This window comes from Ruditapes philippinarum, unplaced genomic scaffold, assembly GCF_026571515.1.
Source record: "Ruditapes philippinarum isolate M1 unplaced genomic scaffold, ASM2657151v2 ctg2233_1_1_1_1, whole genome shotgun sequence".
Classification (NCBI taxonomy): Eukaryota; Metazoa; Mollusca; class Bivalvia; order Venerida; family Veneridae; genus Ruditapes; species Ruditapes philippinarum.
The window spans coordinates 299,530-326,308 of NW_026856137.1; the positions used below are offsets into that span (position 1 = coordinate 299,530).

Genomic DNA, 26,779 nt, shown 5'->3' on the forward strand with positions numbered 1-26,779 from the left:
TTTATAAAATCGAAGCCATTAGTGCTTGTTTGTTTAATTAATAAGATTCAAATCACCGTCGTACTAGAAAAAAAAGGTGGAAAGAGCATCGCAATTGACTCGCTAAACGAATTGTGTTCATACTCAAAACATGATGGAACTACTTTTAAATGCTAATTAAATTATTATCACAGTTTATCAGTGTCTTATGTGTTTGTCCATGTGTATTATTATACATCGTGAGCATGGTTCGGTGGTAAACACGCACATTGGTTCGAGGTTAAAGCCCTCGCCTACTATTCGAGTCACGACAATGTCTCCTCATACCACATCATATCACAGTGCTTGTTAGTTCCTTCAAAAAATAAAATTTAATATATATTTTTAAACGAACTAAACTATAAATGAACAATGTATGAAAAGTGAAATAAACGGGTACATAACGGTAGAAAATGAATTATGAAAGTTAAGTATATAGTTTCGCCATATAACGTTCAAAATAAGTACAGCGCACGTTGTCGAAAGGATATACGTATAGTGCTGCAAATTTCATATGCTCTGGAACACATATCTGGTCCCCAAACAAACAAGGGGTTTCGTAGATGCGCGACAAAAATGTGAAACAAAAATTAGGACTACGTTTAGGTATTTTTTGGACATGTTAAAGCCCCATTTTTTTTGCCTGCATGAACGAAAGACTTTCTGTCAAGATTCTTGGTCGTAAAACTGCCGAAGAACTTTTTTTAATGTGGCATGGCCATTGTTTTAAGTCCAACAGGCTATAACTAGCCCGTGGTATACACGACAATGCCCAGCGTCTGTTGTTCAGATTTATCACATGACCCGAGTTGTCCCTCTTTGGTTCAAATTTAGGTTACCGTAAAAAAGTATTAAACGTGCATGCTGGATGGTAATAGAAAGTCATATTTAGCGTAAAGAACAATACAATAAGACAATTCCATCGTATAGCCACAGGAGATCAAATTTAAACTTATTTTCTTAATGGAAAGGTATTACTTTTCGTATTTGATAAAGATATAAACTTTTATAGATCTAAAACGTTTTAAAATTTTCGAAAAATAATCTGTTTAAATACCTATGGTACCATTCGTTTAAAATAATGATGCTTTCAAGTGTTTGAAATAATTATCATTCTAGGCAGAAATTATAATTAACGATAATGTTGATGATGCTTGTATTGGTGGGGAAGGTGAAAAAATTGATGATGATGATGATGATGCTGATGATGATGATGGATGGATGATGATGATGATGGATGATAATGATGGATGATGATGATGATGATGATGATGGTGATGATGATGATGATGATGATGATGATGATGATGATGATGATGATGATGATGATGATGATGATGATGATGATGATGATGATTATGATGATGATGATGAATAATTATGTAGATGAAAGTGATGACAATGGTGAACGTGTGATAACGACGATGATGATGATTATGACGACTAAGATGATAATAATGATAATAATAATAATAATAATAATAATAATGTTTGTGATAACGACGACGACGACGATGATGACGACGACGTCGACGATAATATTAATAATAATAATAATAATAATAATAATAATAATAATAATAATAATAATAATAATAATAATAATAATAATGATAATGATGATGATAATAATGATAATAAAAATAATTATGATGATGATGATGATGATGATGTATTTCTTTGCAATAAGAATATTTTAGTATTGGATATTTTTACTTGGTTGCATTAAGTAAATAATCTGTCTAATTTTCGACCAAATGAATGACTCAGTTCGCTATATTGTTTATTATCAATTAATCTGTTCTTTCAAATGTGTGCACTTTCCTAAATTATTCTAATTCTCGAAATGCCAACGGGGAGATTGATAATTTTTGACAAGTTAACATGTCCTTTACGCTATTTTATTTATCTTTCTTGAGTTTTCTATTAATTTATAAAATTGACAAATGTTTACATATGGCTAATGTGTGACAAATTGTCGAAGGTATTAATTGTTTTCTGTCTTATAAGTGTACATTTTCCCAGGACCACGCTTCTCATTTCTCGCCTTTTCCGTGTAACATTATTTTCCCATAAAAAATAACTGTTATTTTATTACTTGTGGGGTATAGGTGAAGTTTTTTGATTGGAGTGTCAAAAACATTAAATTAGCTGGTATATTTATGTATCGTTGAGTGATATGTTTAAATAATAAGATTGGGGATAGGTTCATATGACATGAGAAAATTTATTATTCCGACACATCATGTGACATGAAGACATTCTAAATACCTTTGTTTTGTTCTTATTTGAAGGATGGGGTGGGGGATATATTTGTGTCAAGAAAGATAACTTAAATTCATCATTATCAGATTAGCCACATCAGGGAGGGCGCTAGGTTCAGTGGTTACACTTGCTGAGAGTTCGATCCCTCGGTTATCCAACGGAATCATCAGTCTCTGATAAAAGTCCCAAATTTTTGTCTTTTGCTAGAAAGAAATGTGGTTCCTCTAGAACGGATAACCAAGGTATCCAGCTCGATTTCTGGAAGTATAGCTAACGTTTATTTGATTATCTCAGTATGCATATAAATACATACAGACGAGAACAAAATCCTAAATAAATATAAAACCATGTCAACACAGAAACATGGCTTAGCTGTTGTTTGTTAATTACTTTCAACTAATACTGACTTGTTAATTCTGAGTAACTAATGCTGGGTTACTAATACTGACTTGTTAATTCTGTGATACTTGTACTTGATTACTAATACTGACTTGTTAATTGTGAGTTACTAATGCTGGGTTACTAATACTGACTTGTTAATTCAGAGTTACCAATACTTGGTTACTAATACTGACTTGTTAATTCTGAATTACTTATACCTGGCATCTTATACTTACTTGTTAATTCTGAGTTACTAATACTGGATTACTAATACTCATTGAATAATTCTGAGTTACTAATATTGGTTTATTTACATCAAGTTACCAATACGGACTAATTAATACTGGATTACTAATAATGACTTGTTAATTCTTAAATACTAATACTAGGTGACTTATTCCGACATGTTTATTGTCATTTACTAATGCTGAGTAATTAATATTGACTTGTTAATTCTGAGCTGCTTATGCTGGGTAACTAATACTGACTTTTTACTACTGGCTTACTAATACGGATTTACTAATACTGAGTTACTAATACTGAATAACTAATATAGACGAACATGAAATATTTTTAATCTTACTAATAAAGTTAGACAATTATCATTACATATATACAAACAATACGTACACTAGTACATATGTCATGCATGGTAATGATTAGATGACTGACATTACTACGTGATGTTATTTTATCATGTCTTTACACTGTAATATGTTTACATATTGATATATATTTCAAAAATAAAATGAAAAACTGATATATATTTCAATAGCTAATTTCTATATTAACCTTTATATAATAAACTGTAGTGAAAAGGGTTTAATTTAATGAGGACATTTACATATTAATTTGATAAAGTCTTTATTTAGATCTTCGTTACATCGTCTTTTTACCCTTTTATAAGCAACTGTATAGCTTTGAATATCACATCAATGTTTGCCGGTAAATATAAAATATTCATCAACAAAATAACAAATGAAATAGCAAATGATAAAACATTGCTTTAAATTCACATTATGATAGCTAATTTATCATTTTATTTTTCATGAACAGAACAGAACCTAATTTTAACTGTGTGGGGGGGGGGGGGGGGGGGTGCAGTTCGGATTTTAATGCAAAGAAGGAAAGGGGTTGACACTTTCGAGTATTACTTAACTTAGTATTTGAAATTATTTCAAATGAATCATAACACATTTACTTTAGTAATCGGCTAAATTTAATCAGTGTATTAAATCGACAGTTTTATATATAATAAAATAAGTTCAAACACTAAACTGTGCCGTTCTTGACCAATATAATTCTGTATGTGCTTTCTAATAAACACTGACCTTTTACTAAGCAACCTGTTTTTTTTATTGCTGGTCTTTAAAAAATATGTTGAGGGGTTGGTGTGGGCGTGGGGTAAGTTGAGATTCTTTAACAGTTATAATAATAATAATAATAAGATGATGATGATGATGATGATGATAATGATGATGATGATGATGATGATGATGATGATGATGATGATGATGATGATGATGATGATGATGATGATGATGATGATGATGATGATGATGATGATGATGATGATGACGACGACGACGACGACGACGACGACGACGACGACGACGACGACGACGACGACGACGACGACGACGACGATAATAATAATAATAATAATAATAATAATAATAATATAGAGGATATTTGTTTGTTTCAGTGTAAGATCGAAAAATATTTCACCGAGTGAACACCAAATGCAATATTTTCCACGAGTGGCGTAGCCACGAGTGAAAATATAATAGCTGGGGTTCACGAGTGAAATATTATTTGATCTTACATGTAAAACAAACAAATTTTCTGTTTATTTCATGATTTTTTAACGATTTTTACACCATTTTACTGATTTTTGCCGCGTAACGTCATGCTCTTATCTTCATGACGTCATCAAATAATGACGTCACAATGTTGAAGCAAAATATAATTCCATGATTATTTTTAGATTTTAGATGTTTTTCAGCACAACGTTCGTAAATATTTACGAACTACAGTTATCACGTACATTTGTTATTATGATTGACTACATTTCCGCTGAAAAAAAAACATTCATTAATGATAAATATTTTATTTTTACGCCAAATATAGTTCGGCTACTGTGAAATTATATTTGGTAATCATTACTGTGAAATTATCAGAATATAATTAACCGTTATAATTCAGTAATCTACTGCAAAACATGTAATAAAATAATAATAATTGTTGTTGTTGAAAAAAAATGCAAAATTAATGCCCAAAAGAAGAGAATGAGAATGTTTATGTTTAAAGGCAATGTATCGTATTTCGGTAGATTTTGTTTGTATATTGCCTGGCTGAAGGATGGCACTAGGGTGAACTCTCAACACAAAAAGTGGACACGTGTCTTTGACTGAATTATGTTTGTTATTAGGCAGCATGTTACTCACTGATGAACGTTTATCCTTGGAAAAAAAGAAAGTTTATCAATCATAGAATGTTAATTGGCAAGATGTTACAGTGTAGTAGAGTACGAACATCAAGTACATGTGCTCAAGTTTGGCCCCAGGACTAGTGGCAACTGTCAACAAAGATATGGTAGTATATCTATATTATCTACATGTATCTATATCAAGATAATATTTGTTATTATAACTTCATACATTTTTATCAGTCGGTCTCAATCTTTTTCAACTTTCGTTTTTACATCCATTCGATATTGCGTAATTCAAATCAAACACTTTGTCCCAACGGCGCATTAGGACAAATGTCGATATAACCACACCCCTGACCTGAACCCGAAAAAAAATGAAGAAGAAAAAATCTTTCAGTATTAAAAATTCAGATGTTTGCTAGAATGTATTAAGAAACCACCAGCCCGTAGATTAATTAATCCATGCACCGTCCTATGTTATTTATTTAATGTATCTTTTTATTTTTAAAGTATGCGGGTCTGATTTTTAACACTTTGATGTTCAGTTAGATAGAAATATGTATTCGATCCCAAGAGTTTTATCTCCTTCCTGTCGTTTCATATTTTATGAAATTTTGTCTCGAAACAATCTAGTGTGCAACAATAAATATGTTTGGAAACATTACTTGTTGAAATATTAATAATTACGTCACATCAGTGCATAAATGAACAGTGAATTTTAAGTAACAATTTGATCCTGATTGCCGTGTAATAATTAAATAATTGAATCTCTGGTGTAAAACATATTCTACGTTTGATAATACAATAATCAATAAAACGCTGATTGAATATTTTTGTTGCCTGTAAAATTGACGATTGATTACAGGACCCGAACAACTAAGACTTTGCAGTTACTTCCCTTGAATCAGATAGTAATAATTTGTAATAAAAAGGTTATTACTTTTTGCGGAAAGATTAAAAGCTCTCGTTCTTTAGAAGGGGTAATTTGTTATTAGTGAAGTGACAAAAACAAACGGCTTTTAACAATGGTATTGTCTCATTTTCTTCAAACCACCTGTTTTAGGTAGACAACATGTTGCATAACTTAAGAATAGCCTTCTCTATCCTTAATGCCTTTTAGCTAGATCTAAATTAGTGAACACGACAATGCCGCTACAATACGCTACAATGAAAACAAATGTCATCTTTTCGCAGCTGTAACCAAATAGTCCGTGTTTTATCTGTCAATCTTGTATATGTTATGCCACTTTAATACCGCATCATCCAATATTTAACGCTCGTTCATGGATGTTCATTTTATCGATCATCGATAAAACTTCTTACGACGCGTGCCGAATGAAAAGTAGGCGTGACTAGCGATTACGAAAAGAGCCGGGAACACGCGAAGATCAATGGGAGGTGTGGTTTGTGGCACGCGACCTATATCATCTTTTGTCACGCCTTTTTAGACACCGACTTTTAATCTTTATATATTTAATCTTCATCTTTTGCAATCAAAGTACTAGTAAAAGTTACATTAAGGACGATATATCGTCGACTCAAGATATGTAGCCTATATTTATGATACATCTGGGCAAGCGTTTACTTTTAATAATAAACTGTTCGGATTTATTGAATCTTAATATTCATTTCCCGTTGAAAAAATGTGACATTTGAAAATCTGTAGTGTTCATTCATATCGGAGATAGTTCATACAGAAAAAGGTATGTTTTGAGTGTATATTATTTCTTAATTCATATTTCTCTTAGTTGAATGGAGGTTTCAGCGCATGTATAATATATTTCTTCTGACATTGACACACACTAACCCAAATTTATTTTTGCTTTTAATCCTGAAAGGAAAATGTTTCTATATTTTGCTTGTAAAAACTAAGTTTAGCGTGTATGTATATCATATATAGACATTACACGCTGGTTGCATTTCTGCAAGTGACAGGTCAGTGTTATAAATGTCTCGGAAATATATATTTATAAAAAAAATTGCTTATTTATGGTGCCAAGTGTTACTATTTTTGTCAAGAGAGAATATAGCGTTACTGGAAAGTTACAGCTTTTTTTATCATTTTATTGTAATTAAACGCTAATAATCGATGTTAAGAATATAGAAATAAGAAAATAAAGCTAAGATGTTTTCATTCAGATATAGGAATTTAAAGGCAAAAGATATTACTGGACATTACTAGGTTAGTACTTTTACGCTTGAATGATGCTCAGTAAATATAATGTTTATTAAAAGTTTGTTTTTTGTTAAAAGAAAACGTAAACAAAATAAAGATAAAAAATAATTGAAATTAATACAGGCATTATTTATTTTTGCACGATTCAGACATTTATTTTTGACTTATTTCATTTAATTTTCAATGTACATTTTTCCTGTAAATTTTCATTGTAGTAAATCATTTCTTATAGAAACAATGTTTCGCATGTTAATTTTCATTTTTAAAAATAAGACAATAAACTATACCCACTTTTAGAAATATAAACTTTTAATAAAATATATACATGTATAGTGTAAATTAAGTTTGAGCGTAGTAAAATGATGCCACGCTTCAATTTAAATTGATTATCATTTATTTCATTTTAACCCCCGTATATCGCTCGACTTACTATTTTGCCACTATGAAAAAGCTGTATAATATACAATTATACTAAATGCTTCTCTTTTTTTAATGTAAATATTTCAAGAGCTTGGAAACAATACGTTGTGTACACATTTAATACAGTTCATATTTTATTTTAACCGAGCAATGTCTATTATTTTAGAGAAAAGAAAATGATATTCCAGCGTGACTTACAGTGTATAGTAATAACATAATTTCTGAGAGAAATTTTTGTCATTTTAAACATATTTTAAGTCAAATGGATATTGCAAATAAAACAATGAACTGAGTTTTTTCTTTTATTCTAAATATCAATTTAAGTAGAAAACTACTTTCAATAACTTTAATTATCTGAATTGTTTTAACAGTGTCAATTAACAGATTTTTGTACTTGTTTTATTTAATTTTTATATATCTATTTATATGCCAATCTATAGGCAATGATTTGACTGAAATATATCTAGCTTTATAATACTTTAATATGTATGTAAACGGCTATAAAAGGTTACATTTACGAATAGTTTTTAATGTAAATGTAAATCTGTTTTCCTATCAGGAAACAAAAGCTAGGTTCGATAAATCCATGCCCCCTCTCGATTGTTTATTTGATAGACTACATTATTACATATATTTTGCATGTGATGTTATCATTTTTGGTGTAGTTTTACATGTAAAACACAACTCACATTGCTTAATTGCATGAATTCTTATCTCAGTAATTTAATGATTTATTAGAAATTTCACTAAGCCATTAACTCGTCGATTTAAAAAAAAAAGGACTTGTCCTGCTTCGAATTGGGAACAGTTCATTCATAGATGAAGGAATTTCAATATTAAAACACAAAAATTAACCACCGGAAGTATAAATACCTGGCTCCTGTAGCGGTGGCCAAGGCTAATTTACTTTCGGTTTCATGCAGGTTAAGTGTTAATATGAAGTAATTGTTGAAATATAAGACAGTTAATTTAAAATAAATACAACTTATCATTTAAGAATGAATTCGTAAAAGTTTCAGATTCTTTTAAATCCCTATCTTATCATGACATGACAAATTTTTTTTAACGTTCCGTTCTTCGGCTGCTTCTAAATTTGATTTGCGTTCTCTAAACATGTTGACATTAAATATAAAGAATAAAAAACAACACTAAAGGCGAAAATACTGCGTATATTATAAATGAGTAAAAATCATAAGTAGATTTATTGATCAAATTATTTTTTGAAAAGGGAGGCCAAAAGTAGACAGGCCTTTATTTCGGCCTTAACATTAAGGCTTTATCGATATCTTTATTTCATGAAACACCAAATTTTAAAAGTCAAGCGTGCAAGCTATTTCATTCAAATTGGCATTCTTTCATTTCCATTTCATCGCCAGTCCAAACGTATCGCTATACAATCATTGATTCGCTACATGTGTTGTGTAATTTAACGATAATTTACAAGGCAGCAGCGTGTATTATTTATGTTCGAATACGTAAAACATAATATTAATTCTAGCATCTAAGATATATGTCCCATTTAGTGTTATCACACTTGTTACAGTTATCACGCACATTCCCAGAACCTGGCACGATAGTACATGTTTGAAATGACTAATCATCACATAAAATCAACACTATGATATAAACTATCTGGATGGACTTTGATGAAGTTTTGTGTAATTGTTAGCAACTTTGTAGGTTAGTAGAGGTGACATATCTTATAGATAGAGCGCGTCGACCGTGATAAACGTAAGACAAGGTCCAAGATAGGTTGATTTTAATACGTAAGCTGTAAAGATATATCTATGTTTAAAAATACATGCAAAAGTAACATCCGCATTTCAGAAAAAAAACACGTTTCGTCACGTTATTATAAAGTACTCGTTCTTTTTACAGAATATGATTTACAAAATGTTAAAGTGTTTTCAAATGTTATTGTCTGTAACGTTTGTAAGGTGCAAATTTATTATTTTTGTGGGTAAATGTTGTATATTGATACTTACTACCGAGTTTTTGGCTGTTAATAAACGATGATCAATAATAAAACTGTATTTCAGATTTTCATATAAAGACAGAAGTTCCGAATCCAAAGAGCCAGTCCTCCCAGGATATTTTGCGTGACTAAAGAGAAATAAAATGGTAAATATAGACCAACCAATAGTCTCTGAATCGCAAATTATTCTCAGAGAAATTTTGCAAAATCGTGAATCAATTTCAAGTGAAACAAATATAGACAAATCTGTTAAAATGCACGACACTCAAAGCACACCCCATAAACCAGATCATGAAAATATGGCGCCAGGACATGAATTAAATGGAGAACATTCCTCAAGATCAGATCGAGGCTCAGAAACCGGAAGTGACGAAGAATCAAGCTATCTTGACCAGAGCAGGGTTGACGAAACTGATGGAGATGATCAAAAATCAGACGCCGATGAAACAGGCTCGATTGGTATAAACCCAAATGAAGAAAGTAAAGAGGCGAAGAGAGCAAGAGTGGAAAATATACTCACTTCAATGCAGCATCCACAATTTGTAGATATGGAATCAATGTATGGAATGAATGAAGTCAGACGACAGAAACGGAAGCAGACGTTACCTCAGCAACACGAACAGGCGGCTAAAATGAGAAAACTTGATGGTCCACATTATGAAGACGATCTCTGGAACTTGAGACATCAAATAAATGCTGTGCAAAGTTATTTTAGACAATATGACGATAGCTTACCAAAACAAATGAATGGCTTTGGTGCCATGGACAATATTCATAGACTTCATCAAGCTTACTTTGCCAATCTCTCTGCTAGACATGCAGAAGAAGTTCAAAAAGAACAACAGCAGCAGTTACAAAATAGAGCAGCCGTTCTTGGAGCTTTTGAGAAGAAAGTGTCCAGTGCTAACGAACATTTTAACATTGCGGAACATGTAAGGGAAACAATGAATGCCAATAAAGGACTCTCACAGGGTGTCGCTGAACTTAATGATAAAGAACTAAATGAACTGATTGCAAACCTTAAATCAAAAATAGAAGAAGCTGTAAGTGTGACTGTTGATAAAGAACTATCAAAATTCTTTCAAAAACGCAATAATAGCAAAGACAATGCTTTTGATACTAGAGACAAACAAACAAAATCTGAGACAAATCAAAATGAGGAGAAACATGGAAAAGAACCAGAGAAGAAACAAACCACTGATCATTCACTGAATCATATTCTACAAATGCCAGACAGGTCAACACATAACAATTCATTTAGAATACCAGAGAGACACAGTGCTTTTGAATTACCAAAACTAAGTGGTGGTTTACAGGATATTCCTAGGACGCCATTTCCACACCACCCTCCTCTCGGGTATCCTCCACTCTCCTTCTACCTCCCAAATACACTCCATCCGCCATCTTTGTATTCATGCCCGGTTATTCCTCCTGAGCAAACCGAAGCGCTCTCACTTGTCGTAAATACGCCGAAGAAAAAGAGAACCAAGGTCACAGACACTCGACTTTCACCGCGTGCCGCTCGAGCTCTTTTACACGAAAATGGCACGTTAGGTTCAGTGTTTGAACACGAAAGAGCGCTCTCTTCAAGTTTTGGGCAGATGAACCCGCCATGTTTACCAACAAGTGTTGCAATACCAAACCCTAGTCTCCAACACTCTGACATCCTCAACTACTACAAGGAACAAGCCATGTGTAACTCCCCTAACGAGAATGACCGCACCACACCCTGCTCATCTACGTCACCATCAGAAGGCGGATTTGGCTACATGAAGTCGGACTTCTTCAATGACGGTGACTCGTATGATCAACATGGCAAACAAATTATATCCTTTTTGTTACCTTTTCATTTACGTCAATAATTATTACAATTTTCTATTTCTTATTGCAAAGGAGTCATATTTTCTGTCATACTGATATATCTGCAGTGTCATCTAACGTTATATCTACCTTCTTAACAATCCCTATGCGTTCTATTTAAGGTATTGTGATAAGACCATGTCGCAGGTATTATGTTAGGTGTCGAAAATATGTGTTAAAGTATGGGGTCTGGCAAAAGCAAGGTGTGTTTAATGGAAGTCTCTGCAAAAGAAGATGATTATGATTCCGTATAGAAAATGCCAATGTAACATTATATCGATTTCCCCGCTGTTTACTAAATTATATGATTCCAATTGTATGACATATATAGATAATAATATATAATACTAGGTATATCTACATAACGTCCCTAATAATGTGTAGGAAATTACATGTAGATTGCAACGAACTTAATCTGTAGTAACAGAGTTTTTATCTTTATATCTTTATTTTAATTTTATTTCGTTATTTATTCTGGGTAAGTTCATGATCCATTGGATCTGTTTCCTTTATCTAGTTACTAGTACACATTCAGTTAAAAGATACGTGTATCCGTACCAAAATCTCCATCACCGTGAAATTATTTTTTTCTCAAGAAGTGAATTCCATTTTTCATTTATACTAAGTACACTCTAAATATACTAAAAAAACTATTGGCTAAATGATCAATTCAACTACAGACCCCAACACGACAGTTTTAATAACAATTCATGAATTCAGTGTAATATATTTAGCTATCGAATAAACACGACCTTTTAATTTATTGAAGAAAACAATTATTTTGCTGCGCTGTGAAATATTAGAATGAATGAATACTCTGTTGGGTTCCTGTATTGTCTCAAGACGTTGTAATTTTCAAAAATGTCTCAAATTACAGGCTTGTTATAAGTTTCAAGAGAGACTTTTTTGCCGCCTCGTTGTCTTTGAGTGTTCTGGAAAACCTCCGGCATAGAGCGATGACAATGATAAAAACTTTAATAAGTAGGCACAGTTTTAATCTAAGCCTTACATTTCAGTGTGCGTATCTTTAATTCAAGGGGATTAGAATCACATGCTGAATATTGTTGCATAATATGTTTTACATCATTTTTGAAATGACTGTATACATGTATATGAATGACATATGTTCGACATAAATATTTTCATCATAAGAAAACCTGTCATTAACTTGCTAAAGAATTCCATCCTTCGGTAAATGATAGGAAAACACGAGTCCTCGTGGGACATATATGGATTCTTCACAGTCCTTTGAATCTATCTTTTCTCCAGGTCTACCGTATTTTCCAATGGCATTGCCAGTGACAATTAGAGATAAATAAGTAATAGCGATAATTAAGAACAAAGTCTTGGAAACATGGAATATCGACTTATTCGGTTATTATGGCGGATGATTTGCCTGATAGTTTCTAATATTTTGATCGAATGCTGTTTCCGCGGCGTCTCAAGCAACTATTCTTTACTTCCGGTTTAGCTATGATCAAAACAAAAGAGATTTAATACCGATTTTTTAAATTCTTTTTTTTTCTTTTTAGCTTTGAATCCAAACATTGTAAAAATATACGCATGTTTCACAGGCTTCATCCGTAGAACATACATTTGCCGACGCTTAGTGCAATGAAAAAAGTATTTCTAATCAATATTTAGAATAATTGTGGGTATTTTTTCAACAGCTCTTCAGTGCGGAGAAGTGTTGTCTTACACGTAGAACAAGTTTGAGAAGACTACTTGTGGTGTTTGAGAGCTCATTAGTATCCCGTTTCATTACGCTTGTCCAAACATCCTTATGGGGAGAGAATTGTCTATTAAGAAGATTGGTTAATAACTAGTTCTTCTCCTCTAGAGCCGCTTCACCAGTCCCTTATGACAATTGATCAGGGCATATTAAATACGACGATACAAAGAAGCGTCAAAACAGTTATCACTTTAGAAACCGAGACAATAAAAAAGAGAAATAAAAGATAAAGCATGTCTCGATGTTAAGATTTGTGGATCTCTTTTCCGGTCGTTGAAAATCCTGAGACCTTTTGTGTGATATTTTGCTTTGAATCGATTTGTTTTTATATAATTTCTAAGACGCTTTACTTTATCTGTTAAGTAGTGCTATTATTTTTTATGAGATATTTGATCATGTGTTTAAATGACGTCTGCTGAACGGGGAAATCGAAGATGCTACTTGGAAAAGTTTGTTCACATCAATTTATATTGAACATGATCAGGCAATCGTCACGTATACGCATCTTAATTGTCTTCTAGAAGGTCTTCAAGACGCGTGCAAATATTTACAAACTTTCATTTTTTAAGTTCCATAGAAAGAAAACATTTAAAATGCACTCGGTGTCTGTTAATCTTTCATTCTTTAAAATCAATTAAAGACAAAGTAAACCTCCACCTTAATGCGTTTCTTGGACGGAAGAATATTGTTTTTATTCCTTGCAATATTTGCTGAGTTTTTTTTTATACAAGCGATTTATTCAAAGTATTAAACACTGGCAAGAATATTATTTTCAAATGGCGAAAGAAATATCCTCTCTATTTTGGCAATTAAGTAATTAATTATTTATTAAATATTCAAAGCATATTGCCAAATCTGCTTCCAAATCGACAATTTTGTCATTTTTGTCTGTATAAAAACATTTTCATTTGCCACTATTCAGTCTATTGTCGTAAACCATCATGCTCGCTGTCATTGTCGTAAAACATCTTGGTTGCGAGACTCTATCAATTATTGTCATTCTTAACACGCATGTATAACTCTTTTGATTATTTGATTATGGGCGGAATCAATTGGAAAATGATACCTTAAGTAGAAAATATGAGTGTAAGATTGCTAGCTCTCTGGAACATCTAATAACGGGGATCAATTGAACACGGCGTCTTTACTGAGCTGGCTTTTGACATTGTAATAGGAGAAGCAAACTGATGTTTAGAAAATCTGAAAGTCCTCGAAATTGTAGATTAAAATCTCGCCATATGCTATTAATTATGTAAACGGCAATTCTTTCCTCTAAATGGTTATCAAAAGATTTTTGTTGTAATAGTTTTTTTTTCTCAAATAAATACAAAACTGATAGAAAAATACATGTTACGGTAGGCAAAACGTTTTTAGTCATTACACAAAAGCTGTAATTGTATTATACCTGATTCCATATTTAAATATATGTATTTTACTGAAAATATTAAAAGATATTTTGATAATAAATGTTGTAATTTATCCACATACTTTGACCTTAACTATTCATACACTGATACATTGACGCCCATGCATCTGCGGAAAGCCAAGTTGATGTTTTTCTACGTGAGATACCCAAGTTCTGCCATCCTGAAGGTCTACTTTCCTGATGTTCAGTTCAACAAAAATAACACAGCTCAACTAGTCAAGTGGTTCAGCAACTTCAGGTGCGTACATGCGTGTTTTTTATATTTCTTTCACTTAACTTTATCTTATTTGGGTGCTTCAAATTCGGTCAATTATTTTATCAGACTTTGATGTTGTACCAAAGTTATGCAAATTTGTAGGACAACAAAAATTCCTAGGTTCAATAAAGTTTTGATCAGTGTTTAAAACGGAAGCTTTACTTAAATTTGGTCATGACTTTTTCACACCCTCCATTAACCAATGAAATTTCAGAACTTTAAATGTAAAGTTATAAGAAGATACATTACGTTTTTCTCTGGACTTTATGCAACTATCTAAATATGCAATAATCACTTTAATCCAAAATTGTGCTATTTCGTATCAGGGTCATTTAAACCATTTGAAAGGTCCTGATTGTATATCGCAACGCTTAAGCAAACGTTATAACATTAATTTTAACAATTTCATAATTATCAAGAGTGGATTTGGTAGATTAAACCATTCAAGTAACGGCAGCTGGTAAAACTGGTTTACGTAGAACACTGACCAGTCGTTTGTCCATTTGACATTTGGCGCTCCAGGCTCGACCGATATGGCATTTAAACGTTGTAATGATGTACTAGGTCTAAGATTGAGCGTATCCCCCAAGTTTTGCCGGCATATTATTAGGACCAATCAAGTACTTAAGATAAATATCAGTAATAACAATGGCGACGCTATGAGAACTTAACGCATTCTAAAGGTCATATATGACAAACTTTGCGACTTTTTTGTTTGTGGTACTGAAGAGGAAAGGAATGTTTTAATCGAGAGGAGAAATTGTACTTTAGAACACGCCTTCAGTTTAAATAACTTCAGATCATTTTGAGCTTGATATTTATCACTTCTTTCGCTTCATTTTTTATAATAAAACATATTAAGGAAGCTTAAACCCAAAACATTGTTTCCATTTTTTGCAAGGAATAAGGTAAAGAAAGAAAAAATACATGTCGGTGTATTATGTATAATTCCAAGACTAAACGTTTTTTTCTGGGGGCAGACGAGAAACATTTATTATACAGACGTTATAATTCGATATACAATTGTCTTTTACGTCTGGTGATTAATCGTTTATAAGAGGAACATTAACAAGTTGAGAGAAATTATTCACATCTGGCCTAGACGCAGACAAATACCTTTAAAGTAGAAAGCTTCATGTCAGTTCGGCAGCCAAAATAGTAGTCCGAAGTGTGTCGCAAGGGTCACTTGATACCCGTAATTCTCGCTATGCTGTGGACAAAGTAATGGTGGTTCACACCACGACTATACTAGAGTCCCCAAAACTAACCGAAAGATCATCACTTTCTAGTCTAAATGAATATGACTGCCAGACGTCGGTTTCTTTGCGTTTTCACTTCACAGTGTGAAACGCTGGTATCATATGTTTCCTTTCCATCAAATAAAAAGGGAATTTTCTACCACATTACGTGTGTGTCGTTCAAAACATCAACACTACTTCCGTCAAGATACTAGTATTAGAAACTGAAAAGCATCATCATCTTTCCTCGCTGTTAATCGATTTTTTTTTAATATAGATTATGTATATAAATCGATCGAGGAGATTATATTTGTACAGCAAAAGTCACTTTCTTAATATTTATTTTCAAATAAGTCAGCGTCTCTAAAGAACGCTGTATCTGTTTTAAATATCTCTAATAGAATATTTAATGAAAATAAATGGCAAAGAACAATTTATGCAGAAAACAATTTGCTTAATAAATATGTTAGCTCATGCATGCATATTTTCTATTTCTACTGTTGAATTTACCACACCATGGAAATTTCGTGCATTAATCAACAGCACACTGTATTTTTTACATCAAAAATCCGGGTCTCGTGCTGCCAGCTTTCACCGCTAATAGCATTCAGACGTTGCGCGTTGCCAACCTTTTCAGAGGAAAGATGTGTACTTTTCATTCAGATCAAATGAACGGGAAAAAAGTCACATGGTGTCAGTTGCATCCCGGATCAACTGGGTGACAATATTTTATATCAAAAAACAACATTTAAATGTTACAAGAACAATATGTTTGAACTAGTTCCATGACATGTTGATGTTCTAATTTTAGAATTCTCCTTGGTGATTTTTATTAAAACAACATTGGCACATGCACAAATTAAGTCGAGCTAAAGCGTCAACAAAAAATATACAAGTCGTATGTGACGAAAGCTGAGGAAACTGATATTCTAGCATCTTTACAATTAATTGGACAGGTACCATAAAGCTCACGGTCAAGAATGCATATATTCACCAAGAACCTCATTATATGGAAGAAAATCTCGACAAATCGTCATTTAAGCAACTTTAATTTAGCCAAATCTCTCCCAACTCAATAACATCACATTCTATTCTTACCAGGAAATCAAGTGAAAGGAAAATTAAATCTTGATAGCGCAAAGTTTGTCGATGGAATTAACGGACACGCGTTGTAAGATAGTCTCGCAAGATTTAAACAAATCTCGCGATATTTTAAGCTTCTAATGAGCCTGATTTGAGAAAATCTGTCAATATCTTTAATAATCTTGGGAGAAGGGTAAATAGCAACAGTTTGTCGAGGGAATCCTTTGTTAATAATTACCAAGACGGTTTGCAAGTGTAAACAGTAACCTGTGTATTTATCGTATGCCGACTTGGAAACATTAATAAGAAATGGATAGAATAAACAAGCGTCTAAAACGAATTATTGGTCCAACGAGTGGGTGAATACAAAATGCTAACAAGGAATAAAATCTTGTTAATTTATCTATTAGGAGAACAAGTGTCAACACAGCCGCCTTGTACTTCATTTTCATTTTCCATTCTTTTTTTATTCTGCTTTATTTCAAGTGAATAATTAAAGTACCTTTAAATGTATTCTAGTACCCTAATGACACAATGCCAAAGCAGCAGCAACAACACCGCAATATAGTGAACAATTTTACCGCGATGTTGACTAATTCAGTTTCCCACACTAAAATCAAGTATGAATGGATAGTTGCCATATCGAAAATCATTTTTTGCTTTAAAAACAATGTCCAAAAGGGAAAACATAACCTTTATAAATTGCGGATATTTACAGAATTAATGTATTTGTTTGTGTTTCAGGACCGTCTTTCTCACGTGAAAGTGTTTCATCAAAACGTTTACATTTTTGGCAATTTAACAAAAAAAATAAATAAATGATGTAAATTTAAAATTAAACAACTCAAAGGCATACTAATATCATATTTAATAATAAAAACGTAATTTTTTGCATAAACAGAAAACAATGTCTTGCAGAGCTTTATGAAATTCTTATGATCAAAATGTGTATTCGTTAGTTTCAACAGAAAATTAAATTATCTGAAAATAGTAGTTAATACACATATTGCGTTTAATTCGTTTGTACATGTCTGGTTTACCCCTGTTTCATTGCGAATATTTTCATGTACTACTTTATGTTTAACGCTGAATTCATACATTTGACTGAGTCCTCAGTTTTAAAAACAGTCAAACCTGTAGATCTCACCGCCACAAAAATATATAGAAAGACCGGTCACTTAAAGCCAGCATTTTCTCTTTATATCAAATATTTAACAAAACATTTTTTTTCGATACACCAAGTATTATAATACATTGTTCTACGATTTTTACCCAGGATTGTCTTTATTAAGAACATTTTTATCATGAATATCATTATTATTGTATATGAAGACACTTATTTACAATATAATGAATTATATTTTCAGGGAGTTTTACTACATTCAGATGGAAAAGTATGCACGCCAGGCAATTGCAGAAGGGTGCAAACATTCCGAGGAGCTTACAGTTAACACGGACTCCGAGCTGTACCGTGTGCTCAATCTACACTACAATAGAAATAACCAAATTGAGGTAAGTCTTAATACTAGTGTAAAACCCGTCTGTCCGGACAACCGGTATTTATCTAAAAATGCAATATTATACAAAAAAAAACTTAATTGGTGGACTTTGTAGACAGGTTGATCTGTATTTAAAGGGGCGGAAAAGGATTTAAGAAATTCAAATCCTAGTATAAGATTAAGTTTGCATTGTCAGATACACATCTACACAGGTACCGACTCAAAAGAACAGATCAAAATGTAAAAAATGTGTCAATCAAATTATAAATGTATTTTTCAAATACCCCTCACTAGAATCCACTGGTAGTATCCAGCTTCTGTTTATAAATAGAAAAAACAACAACAAAACAACAGCAACCAAACAGAAACAGCTGGATGTATGCCCCGTGTTCATATCTAATATTCTGCCAAAATTCTGGTATACCACTATGTAAGAATAAACTGTCAGAGCGAGATGCCAAAATCTCAATTTCATATTATATAAAATTGACTTGCACGCCTATCAATACTGCGATAAAATTCTATCGTATGCCCTGGTATCAGAAATCTAAATCTCGGCGTGGCGGTTGAATCGGCAAGAGCTAAGATAAAATAATCATTTTTCGGTTAATAAACTACATAATCATAAATTTAATATGACGATAATGTGTCTACATATAAATCATGGAAACCATTGTGGCGATGCCTTAATGTACCGATAGCCAATTCTAATAGAACAATTTTTTATTATTAAAGTGCGCAAAGTTTGGTTTGAAGCGAATATATGTATGCATGACGTGACAATAAGCTATTTGAATTGTATATATACTTTTAGATTTTACAGTAATAAAAACGCAGACTTCTTCTCGTGTTAAACCTGCCGAATTGCAGTTTTATATTTTGAATTTGCCCTGCTTTTACTTTGGAAATTTATGGATACAAAAATTGAGCCTCCAGCAATTTGGAGCCTGGTAAAACTACACGGATGTGCAGACTGGCCTGCCTCTATACTGGTGGTAAAGACTAACCACTTTGGATTCCATCAGAATAATCTATATACACATGTATTTTCCTCTTTAAGATTTATTCTAAATCATATCAATTACGACCGCCGATGTTTTAATGCTTGTATTTAAATTGCGTGCTTCCTTATGGGTAAACAAATTATAAAAACTATATTTAGAACTCAGGAAATGTATAATTCAGACCCTCTGTGACGTTTTGCATACTTTACAGTTATTTCTTTATCATAATAATAATAATAATAATAATAATAATAATAATAATAATAATAATAATAATAATAATAATATCTTTATTTAAAGAAGGTTACACATTAAGAACATACAATAACAATCATATATATCTTATTTCCAAAGTGGCCTTCTGAAATAGAAAACAACAACAACATGACATGCATAGGTAGAAAAATGAATGTATAATATGTAATTTTTAGAATAATACAACTCATATACTTTCTAAATCATATCAATTATATATGGTAATTGAAAAGGTACCATAAAACTCACGGTCAAGAATGCATATATTCACCAAGATAATTCATCATTATCTATGCTTAGTAACTCTTTTTGTCATATGTTAAGAAATTGTCAGCTTGTTGCCCAACATCTTTAAAATTTACTCTCTTGTATATTTGACTATGTTGCTATCTTTTAGAACACTGTTTAAATTTTCATTATTTAAAGCACGTATCTTGAGATATACTGCTCTAAAGGTCGATATATATTCGTCTTAAGGTGAATTTTTTATTGGATATCGACTTTATAATTACCATAAATCTCGTGGGCATAGTGCTTAACGGACTGCGTTTTGTTTAAATATCTTTTCGCCTGAAACGTATACGTTTGTAATGACTTTCTTACATTTAATTTGTTCATGTTTAACTCCCAAGTCACTTTTGATGAATATTTCATCAAAGCCTTAACTGCCGGTAATGATTTAAGACTTATTTTCTCGTAGCGATTACAATCAAAATTCACGCATGCGTAGATGGATAATTAAGGTCTTCAGAAATGTTTAGCCATTACTTTAACATGCACAGTTCCTGTTGTTTTATTTCTATAACTCGCTTTCCATATGCTTTAAGACTGCAATATTCTTTAAAGGACTTTAATATTTAATGAACGAGTCAGAGAGACGGCAGTTATCATATCCGTACGGGTTTTATCCTCTCCTTTTAGTATCGGCGCAATTAAACCCTCTTCATAAATGAAGTCCTTGATCAAAAGAAGTCCATTTTCTATATTGGATAGGACGTCCCATTAAATATACATACTTCTTGGATCTCCTTTTATGGAATATGGCAATTAAAGGTGTCTTTTCAAAATATGATTACAATACGTCATAAAGCACTTCGGGGCTGTCATTTTCTTTCATAGAAAACAAGAAAATCGTGTAAATTATTCATGTCACACGGCATAGGAGAAAACAAAAAGTTATTATTTTCACTACAAGACGAGATGAGATGGTGTCCTCTTTGATCAGTATTAATAGAGACGAAGATATGGGTTTTAAAGACGACACAATTAACTAATGCACATTTACTTCTAGAATATTAATATCACTTTAGAGACACTCGGGAATTGAATTTCAATTGCAATGAAGAATAGAGTAGTCCATTAGAAGTGGCTTAGATATTGAGTCTCGGGCTTCCCTCATCTGAGGAAATCTATTTTCTTGTGTAAGCAGTTCCCAAGGGCCACCGTTTCTGCAACGTTACGGCGCTTTAATTGCTCGCATAGCTTTCTCAGACACTAAGTTACTTTGTCATATCTTGATATACATCAAACATAAAGAGAAAAACATAGGAACATGGACGCCGTAAATTTCAAAGGAAATACATGAAGAATATTGAGAGTAAACTTTGTTACTGTAGAAGTTATCTTAACTTTCCTTTCCACTAATATTACTTGTCCTTCAAACAAACTATAGAAACTTAAGTTACGATTACCAGGGGACCTATTTTCGAACTCAGACAGTAATGACACGGGGATGTCAAAACAAGGAGTGTGCTATCTCGGAACATTAGTACTAATGCATTCTTTAATTTTCTGCTAATCTAGACTTCCTTTAGCGGCGTTAATCTAGTTCTGCTTTGCCTTATCAGCCAGAGCTTATCTTTATTCTTCAGAAAGAATCGCAATGCTTTCAGCGGGTTGTCCCTCAGGAAATCAGCGAGCTTATGAGACCGCGTTAAAATCTCGTCTGTTACGAGACTCAAAGATCCAAGATGGAGTTTTATTAGTTCTGAAGGCGGGAAATAAAACAAACGGGGTCGTATTCAGAGAAAATAATGATCCTATCCCATTATCTTAAAGATCGGCTAGTAGACTATTAAGTAGAAATCAAACCAGTAAATTTAATGAATGGGGAAAGTAATTTAATCAGAAAAAATATGGTATATTGTATACACAAAAGATATTGATGGCCAATGGCATTATGGGACATACGAGAATAGTCTAGCCCATCTCAGGAAACTGTCAAAGTATTGAAAGCGCAAAGATAAGAGTTACGAGCCGTACCACAAAGGCATTGAACTCAAATAGGAATGTTTGATGATTTGTTCAACTGGAACTTTCCCCCCAAGAGACCAAATGAGATGCCATGTAAAAATCGTGAACACAAGAAAATTAAATGTAGCGGCTTACGCTATAATGATATATTGAGCACAACTGTTGAACGTGTTTGATTGAAAAAAACTAAACAAAACACTAAGTGAATAACTTATCAATAGGGGGTTTAAATATTTAATGACTTTGATATTCTAATGCATTGGTTTAAATCATTATTCTTGTAAACATCCAAATAAAAGTGTATTTGTTGAACTTCAGTCAACTCTTTAGCACAATGGCGTTTATTTTATGATTTCAGGTGCCCGAGAATTTCCGACTAACAGTTCAATCAACGCTACGAGAATTTTTCATTGCAGTAGCTGCCAATAAAGATTCTGAGCCTTCCTGGAAGAAGCCCATTTACAAGGTAATTGCCCGTATGGATGACGCACTTCCGGAATACTTTAAATCGCCGAACTGGATGGATCAACTTGGTGATGCCTGATGGTGATAATTTCAGTAGCCGTTAGAAATTTAGTCAAATGAATGTCGTCTGCTATGTGAATATGACTTCTCTTAGATAGTATAAACTGATTTTTATTCAATTTATATCAACTTCAGGCGAACAATTTATATATTTATATGATGAACGCTTTAAGAGCGCAGATCAAATAATAAACTAAAAGTTTAATACATGTAGTATATGTTCTCAACAAGTGAAGGGACGTTTAACCAAAGACTGGATGTTTGACGGGTGCGACAATCAAAATCCTGCCCCCTTTTTTTTATACATATAAGGAATGTTAGACTTATTTTTCATATTGTGCTATATATATAAAAGTATTTGATAATTTGAACTTAAATAATGTTTTAGCAATACTTTTGTTTGTTGCCAGGGAGCAGTATTTTATTTAGTTATTATTATGTTTGTTTATTTTTGCAAAAGGTTGTGTGCAAGCAATTGCTGTGCTTGTACACAAATTTAACCCTCACACCGCTAAACTTATGTAATGTTGGGCATTTGGAACACTTTATTGTTATGCTAAATGGTTACAGTATCATAAAACCAAAATTTGAGACCAACCAATCAGAATAGTGATACTCGGACTAGCCGGATATGCAGGCTGGTTTGGCATTTTACTGGTTGATTGGACTGCTAAATGTAAAGGGTTAAATAATGCTGATCTATTTTGTATTTTGAATAAAATAACAAATAAAAATGGTATATTCAATGAAGAGTGCATTTAATTATACTTGCACTAAGATAATATTACGATGTTTTTTTAAACTAACCAAATACTGTAAAACTGACACCATTTGACATTTTTAGTAAAATAACATGTATACATATTTGTTAAGTCAATATACTTAACATGGTTGTTACCAATATACAAACCACATTATGTGATTTTAAAACCAATTTTTATTCTAAAAAAAATAAAGTGACTTGATTGTTTTGTGACATTCCTCATCACCTGACAGTGAGGGGTTACATTCCATATTATGTGACATTCCGTGACATATAATGTGACATTCCGTGACATATTTGTATTATCTTTATTCAATAAATTAATAAATATTTATTCCTTTATTAATTAATTTGTATCAATTATTTTATAATTTCAAAACCAATTTCATTTGATATACACAATTACCTGATCAAAAACTGTAAGACGTGACTGTTTTTGCTATTTTTATGTCTTGTATAGAGTTGTCGCTCTTTTTTAAAAAAATCCAGATAGGTGGGGGTTAAAAAAAGAAATGATATGTGTGTTAAACTGTATTTTCCTTTACTTTTTTGAGATCAATGAAATATATTTCTAGTCATATAACGATGATTTCACCATTTTTACATGTATTACATATGTTAATTTTCTTTTCTCATTTGTATAGTTTCTAATCATGTCGGGTTAAATGTTAATTTTTACTTCGTTATAATTATATATCTTATATTATGTCTATTTTTTTTCTTCTGCCTGAAATCCAGAGGACCTAAAACATCATATATTAGTATTTTAATACACTTACAACTTTTTTCTCTCCATATTTTGTATCATCTTTTATCTGATCATATATTCATTGTTTACTTCAACTGTCATCGTTCATAGTAACAATCTGTTTCATATGTCATACATATTCTCATTATTATTATATGTTTTGCTGTTGAAATATCTAAAAAAAAAAAATGACATTGTATAAAGACGTAGAAAAGAAAATAAAACGATTTTTTTTTTAAAACAAAACTTTTAACAAGCATGTCTTTCAACAACATCTTTGGACAAAAAATCTTCAAATTCATTGTTGATGTGTTTTCTCTTTTTTTCTATCTTATAAAACATTATGTTAATGACAGATTTTGTTTACGTTTAATTAAGAATGTATTTATACTTACAGCTTGGTTTCTGTGCATTATAATGTAAAATGCACGTTTTTCTCGATTTTTTCTTTTGAAAATATAATGTAGCGAGATCGATCTACACTAAATAATTTATAGCATGTTGTAGATTATGCTCTATGCCTGAGAAATCACGTGTCCGAAGTGTATATCCTGTAAGGATTTCTGGACTTTTCATCAATTAAACATACATCAACTTAAACTGGGAAAAAATCGAATGATAAATTTGGGAAAAAAAACTACAATGAAGTACCAACTTACATTTCAACATTTGCTTGCCTGTATCTCAATAAGTTTTTTACATGTATATAAAGTTATTTTAAAATAGAAAAAAGGTATATGTTGATTCTATCTGAAAAGGTCAGGATTATTATTTGCTTAAATGGAAGTGGTTTTTATCATGTGTAAATAGTGAAGGCTATACAGTATGAAAGCTGGGAGGTATCTCATTTTTTTCTGGTTTAAATGAGTATAGGTTCAGGTGGTTGTGCAAACTCTTTGTTACTTTTTTTACATTATTTATGTACGCACATTGTGCCGATATTTTTCTTCAGAAGAGATTTTGTATTGTGCAATAATACATTAGCAATTTGATGAATTTGATTTTTATTGTTTGTTTATAAAATACACAAATGTTTTCTTCTTTGTAACAGAGGAAGAAACTTTTCTACGGAAACCAATAGGGGCAATCATTTGCAAAACCATGTTGCAAAATTCCATTTTTGATTATCACGGTATGGAAGCAAATGTGCTCCATTGACCGCACGTAAAACTTCATTTATGTATATACGTATATATGAAATATGATCTCTTATATTTGCCAATAATTCATGAAGGTTTTTTTTGTCAATATGTTTAATACATAGTTAACTGACTGTTGGTTAACGACCTCGGTCCTAATGTTGTGACATCTAAACATTGCATCATCTTTTATATCTAATGTCAACAGCCATGTTCGGCCTAAAATTACGCATTAATTCTTAAAACAGCATCTTTTATTTGTATCACCAGTTTCCGCCAAAAATATCAAAGAGGCAGACGACAAAAATAAATACAAGATTTTCTACATAGCTATATAAAAGCGAACATGCGTGGTTTTTATACATTTTGTTTACAAAGACTGTTTTGTATACTGAATTCTATACACGTATGATAACATTTTCTGAGTTTTAAAGGATATGTACATTTACATACAAAACGAAACTGAGATATTCTTTAACAAAGAAAAGAAACAATTGTTTCGGGATAGAATTATAGAAACAAGATGTTCAGTTGTTGTTATCTTATCCTTGTATAACGTGAATGTAACAGCTGCGAATTAATGAGACAAGTCGAAACTTTACATTTCATTAAAACAAAGATGTTTTATCGCCTAATTAAAGATACTGTATTAAATAACCATTGCAGATGTTTACAAATTAATACGAACGGGAGTTTAAATAACATTTTCTTTGTAAGAAATAGGTAAAATTTGCATATCTTAATTAAGAATGCAAATATGCCCTACACTTTTCGTGTTGGTGTAATTATCTCTTTTATAGGAAGTATTATTTTATTATTTTTGTCACGGTATTACAAATTGTATTTTCAATTAAAAATGACATTTCGTATTAAGGTAAATTTAAATATTTGACTTTACAAACAATAAGTGAATGTTAAGGGACATTCACAAGTATATGGTGTAAATATATATATGTTCCCATGTTATTGCCATTTTAAATTTCATTTTTCATTCCATTGTGTTTATTTTTTTGTATTTATACATTTTGATTGTTATATATACTATTGTTAATGACTCCCTCATAATCTCTTATTAAATGTTCTTTTGAAATAAATAGATATTTAATTGAAATTCTTGTTTGTGTCATTCTACTTAACACCGTTACTTGTTCTTAAACCAATAAAAAATGTACACCTTCATCCCCCAAAAAACGTATTGAGGGATTAAAGTTTTATACTATTGATTGAGCCTGTTCACGGACGGAAGTGGTAACTGCAAGCTACCGGCCACGCAAAAGAAGCACCGGCTTCAGCAGAATTCAACATTAAACATGAACTCGTAAACTTTTTAAT

The 26,779-nt window shown here is 31.9% G+C and overlaps 1 protein-coding gene across 1 annotated transcript; it reads left to right on the forward strand.

Annotated features, from left to right (window-relative positions):
- Nucleotides 1-6,464: 6,464 nt before the first annotated feature.
- LOC132745537 (homeobox protein prospero-like) lies at nucleotides 6,465-26,559 on the forward strand. The gene is made up of 5 exons (XM_060734486.1): nucleotides 6,465-6,798; nucleotides 9,731-11,492; nucleotides 14,768-14,922; nucleotides 18,629-18,773; nucleotides 22,631-26,559. Exons 2-5 carry the CDS (start codon nucleotides 9,810-9,812, stop codon nucleotides 22,814-22,816), a joined length of 2,169 nt encoding a protein of 722 aa, XP_060590469.1. The 5' UTR covers nucleotides 6,465-6,798; nucleotides 9,731-9,809; the 3' UTR covers nucleotides 22,817-26,559.
- Nucleotides 26,560-26,779: the final 220 nt, after the last annotated feature.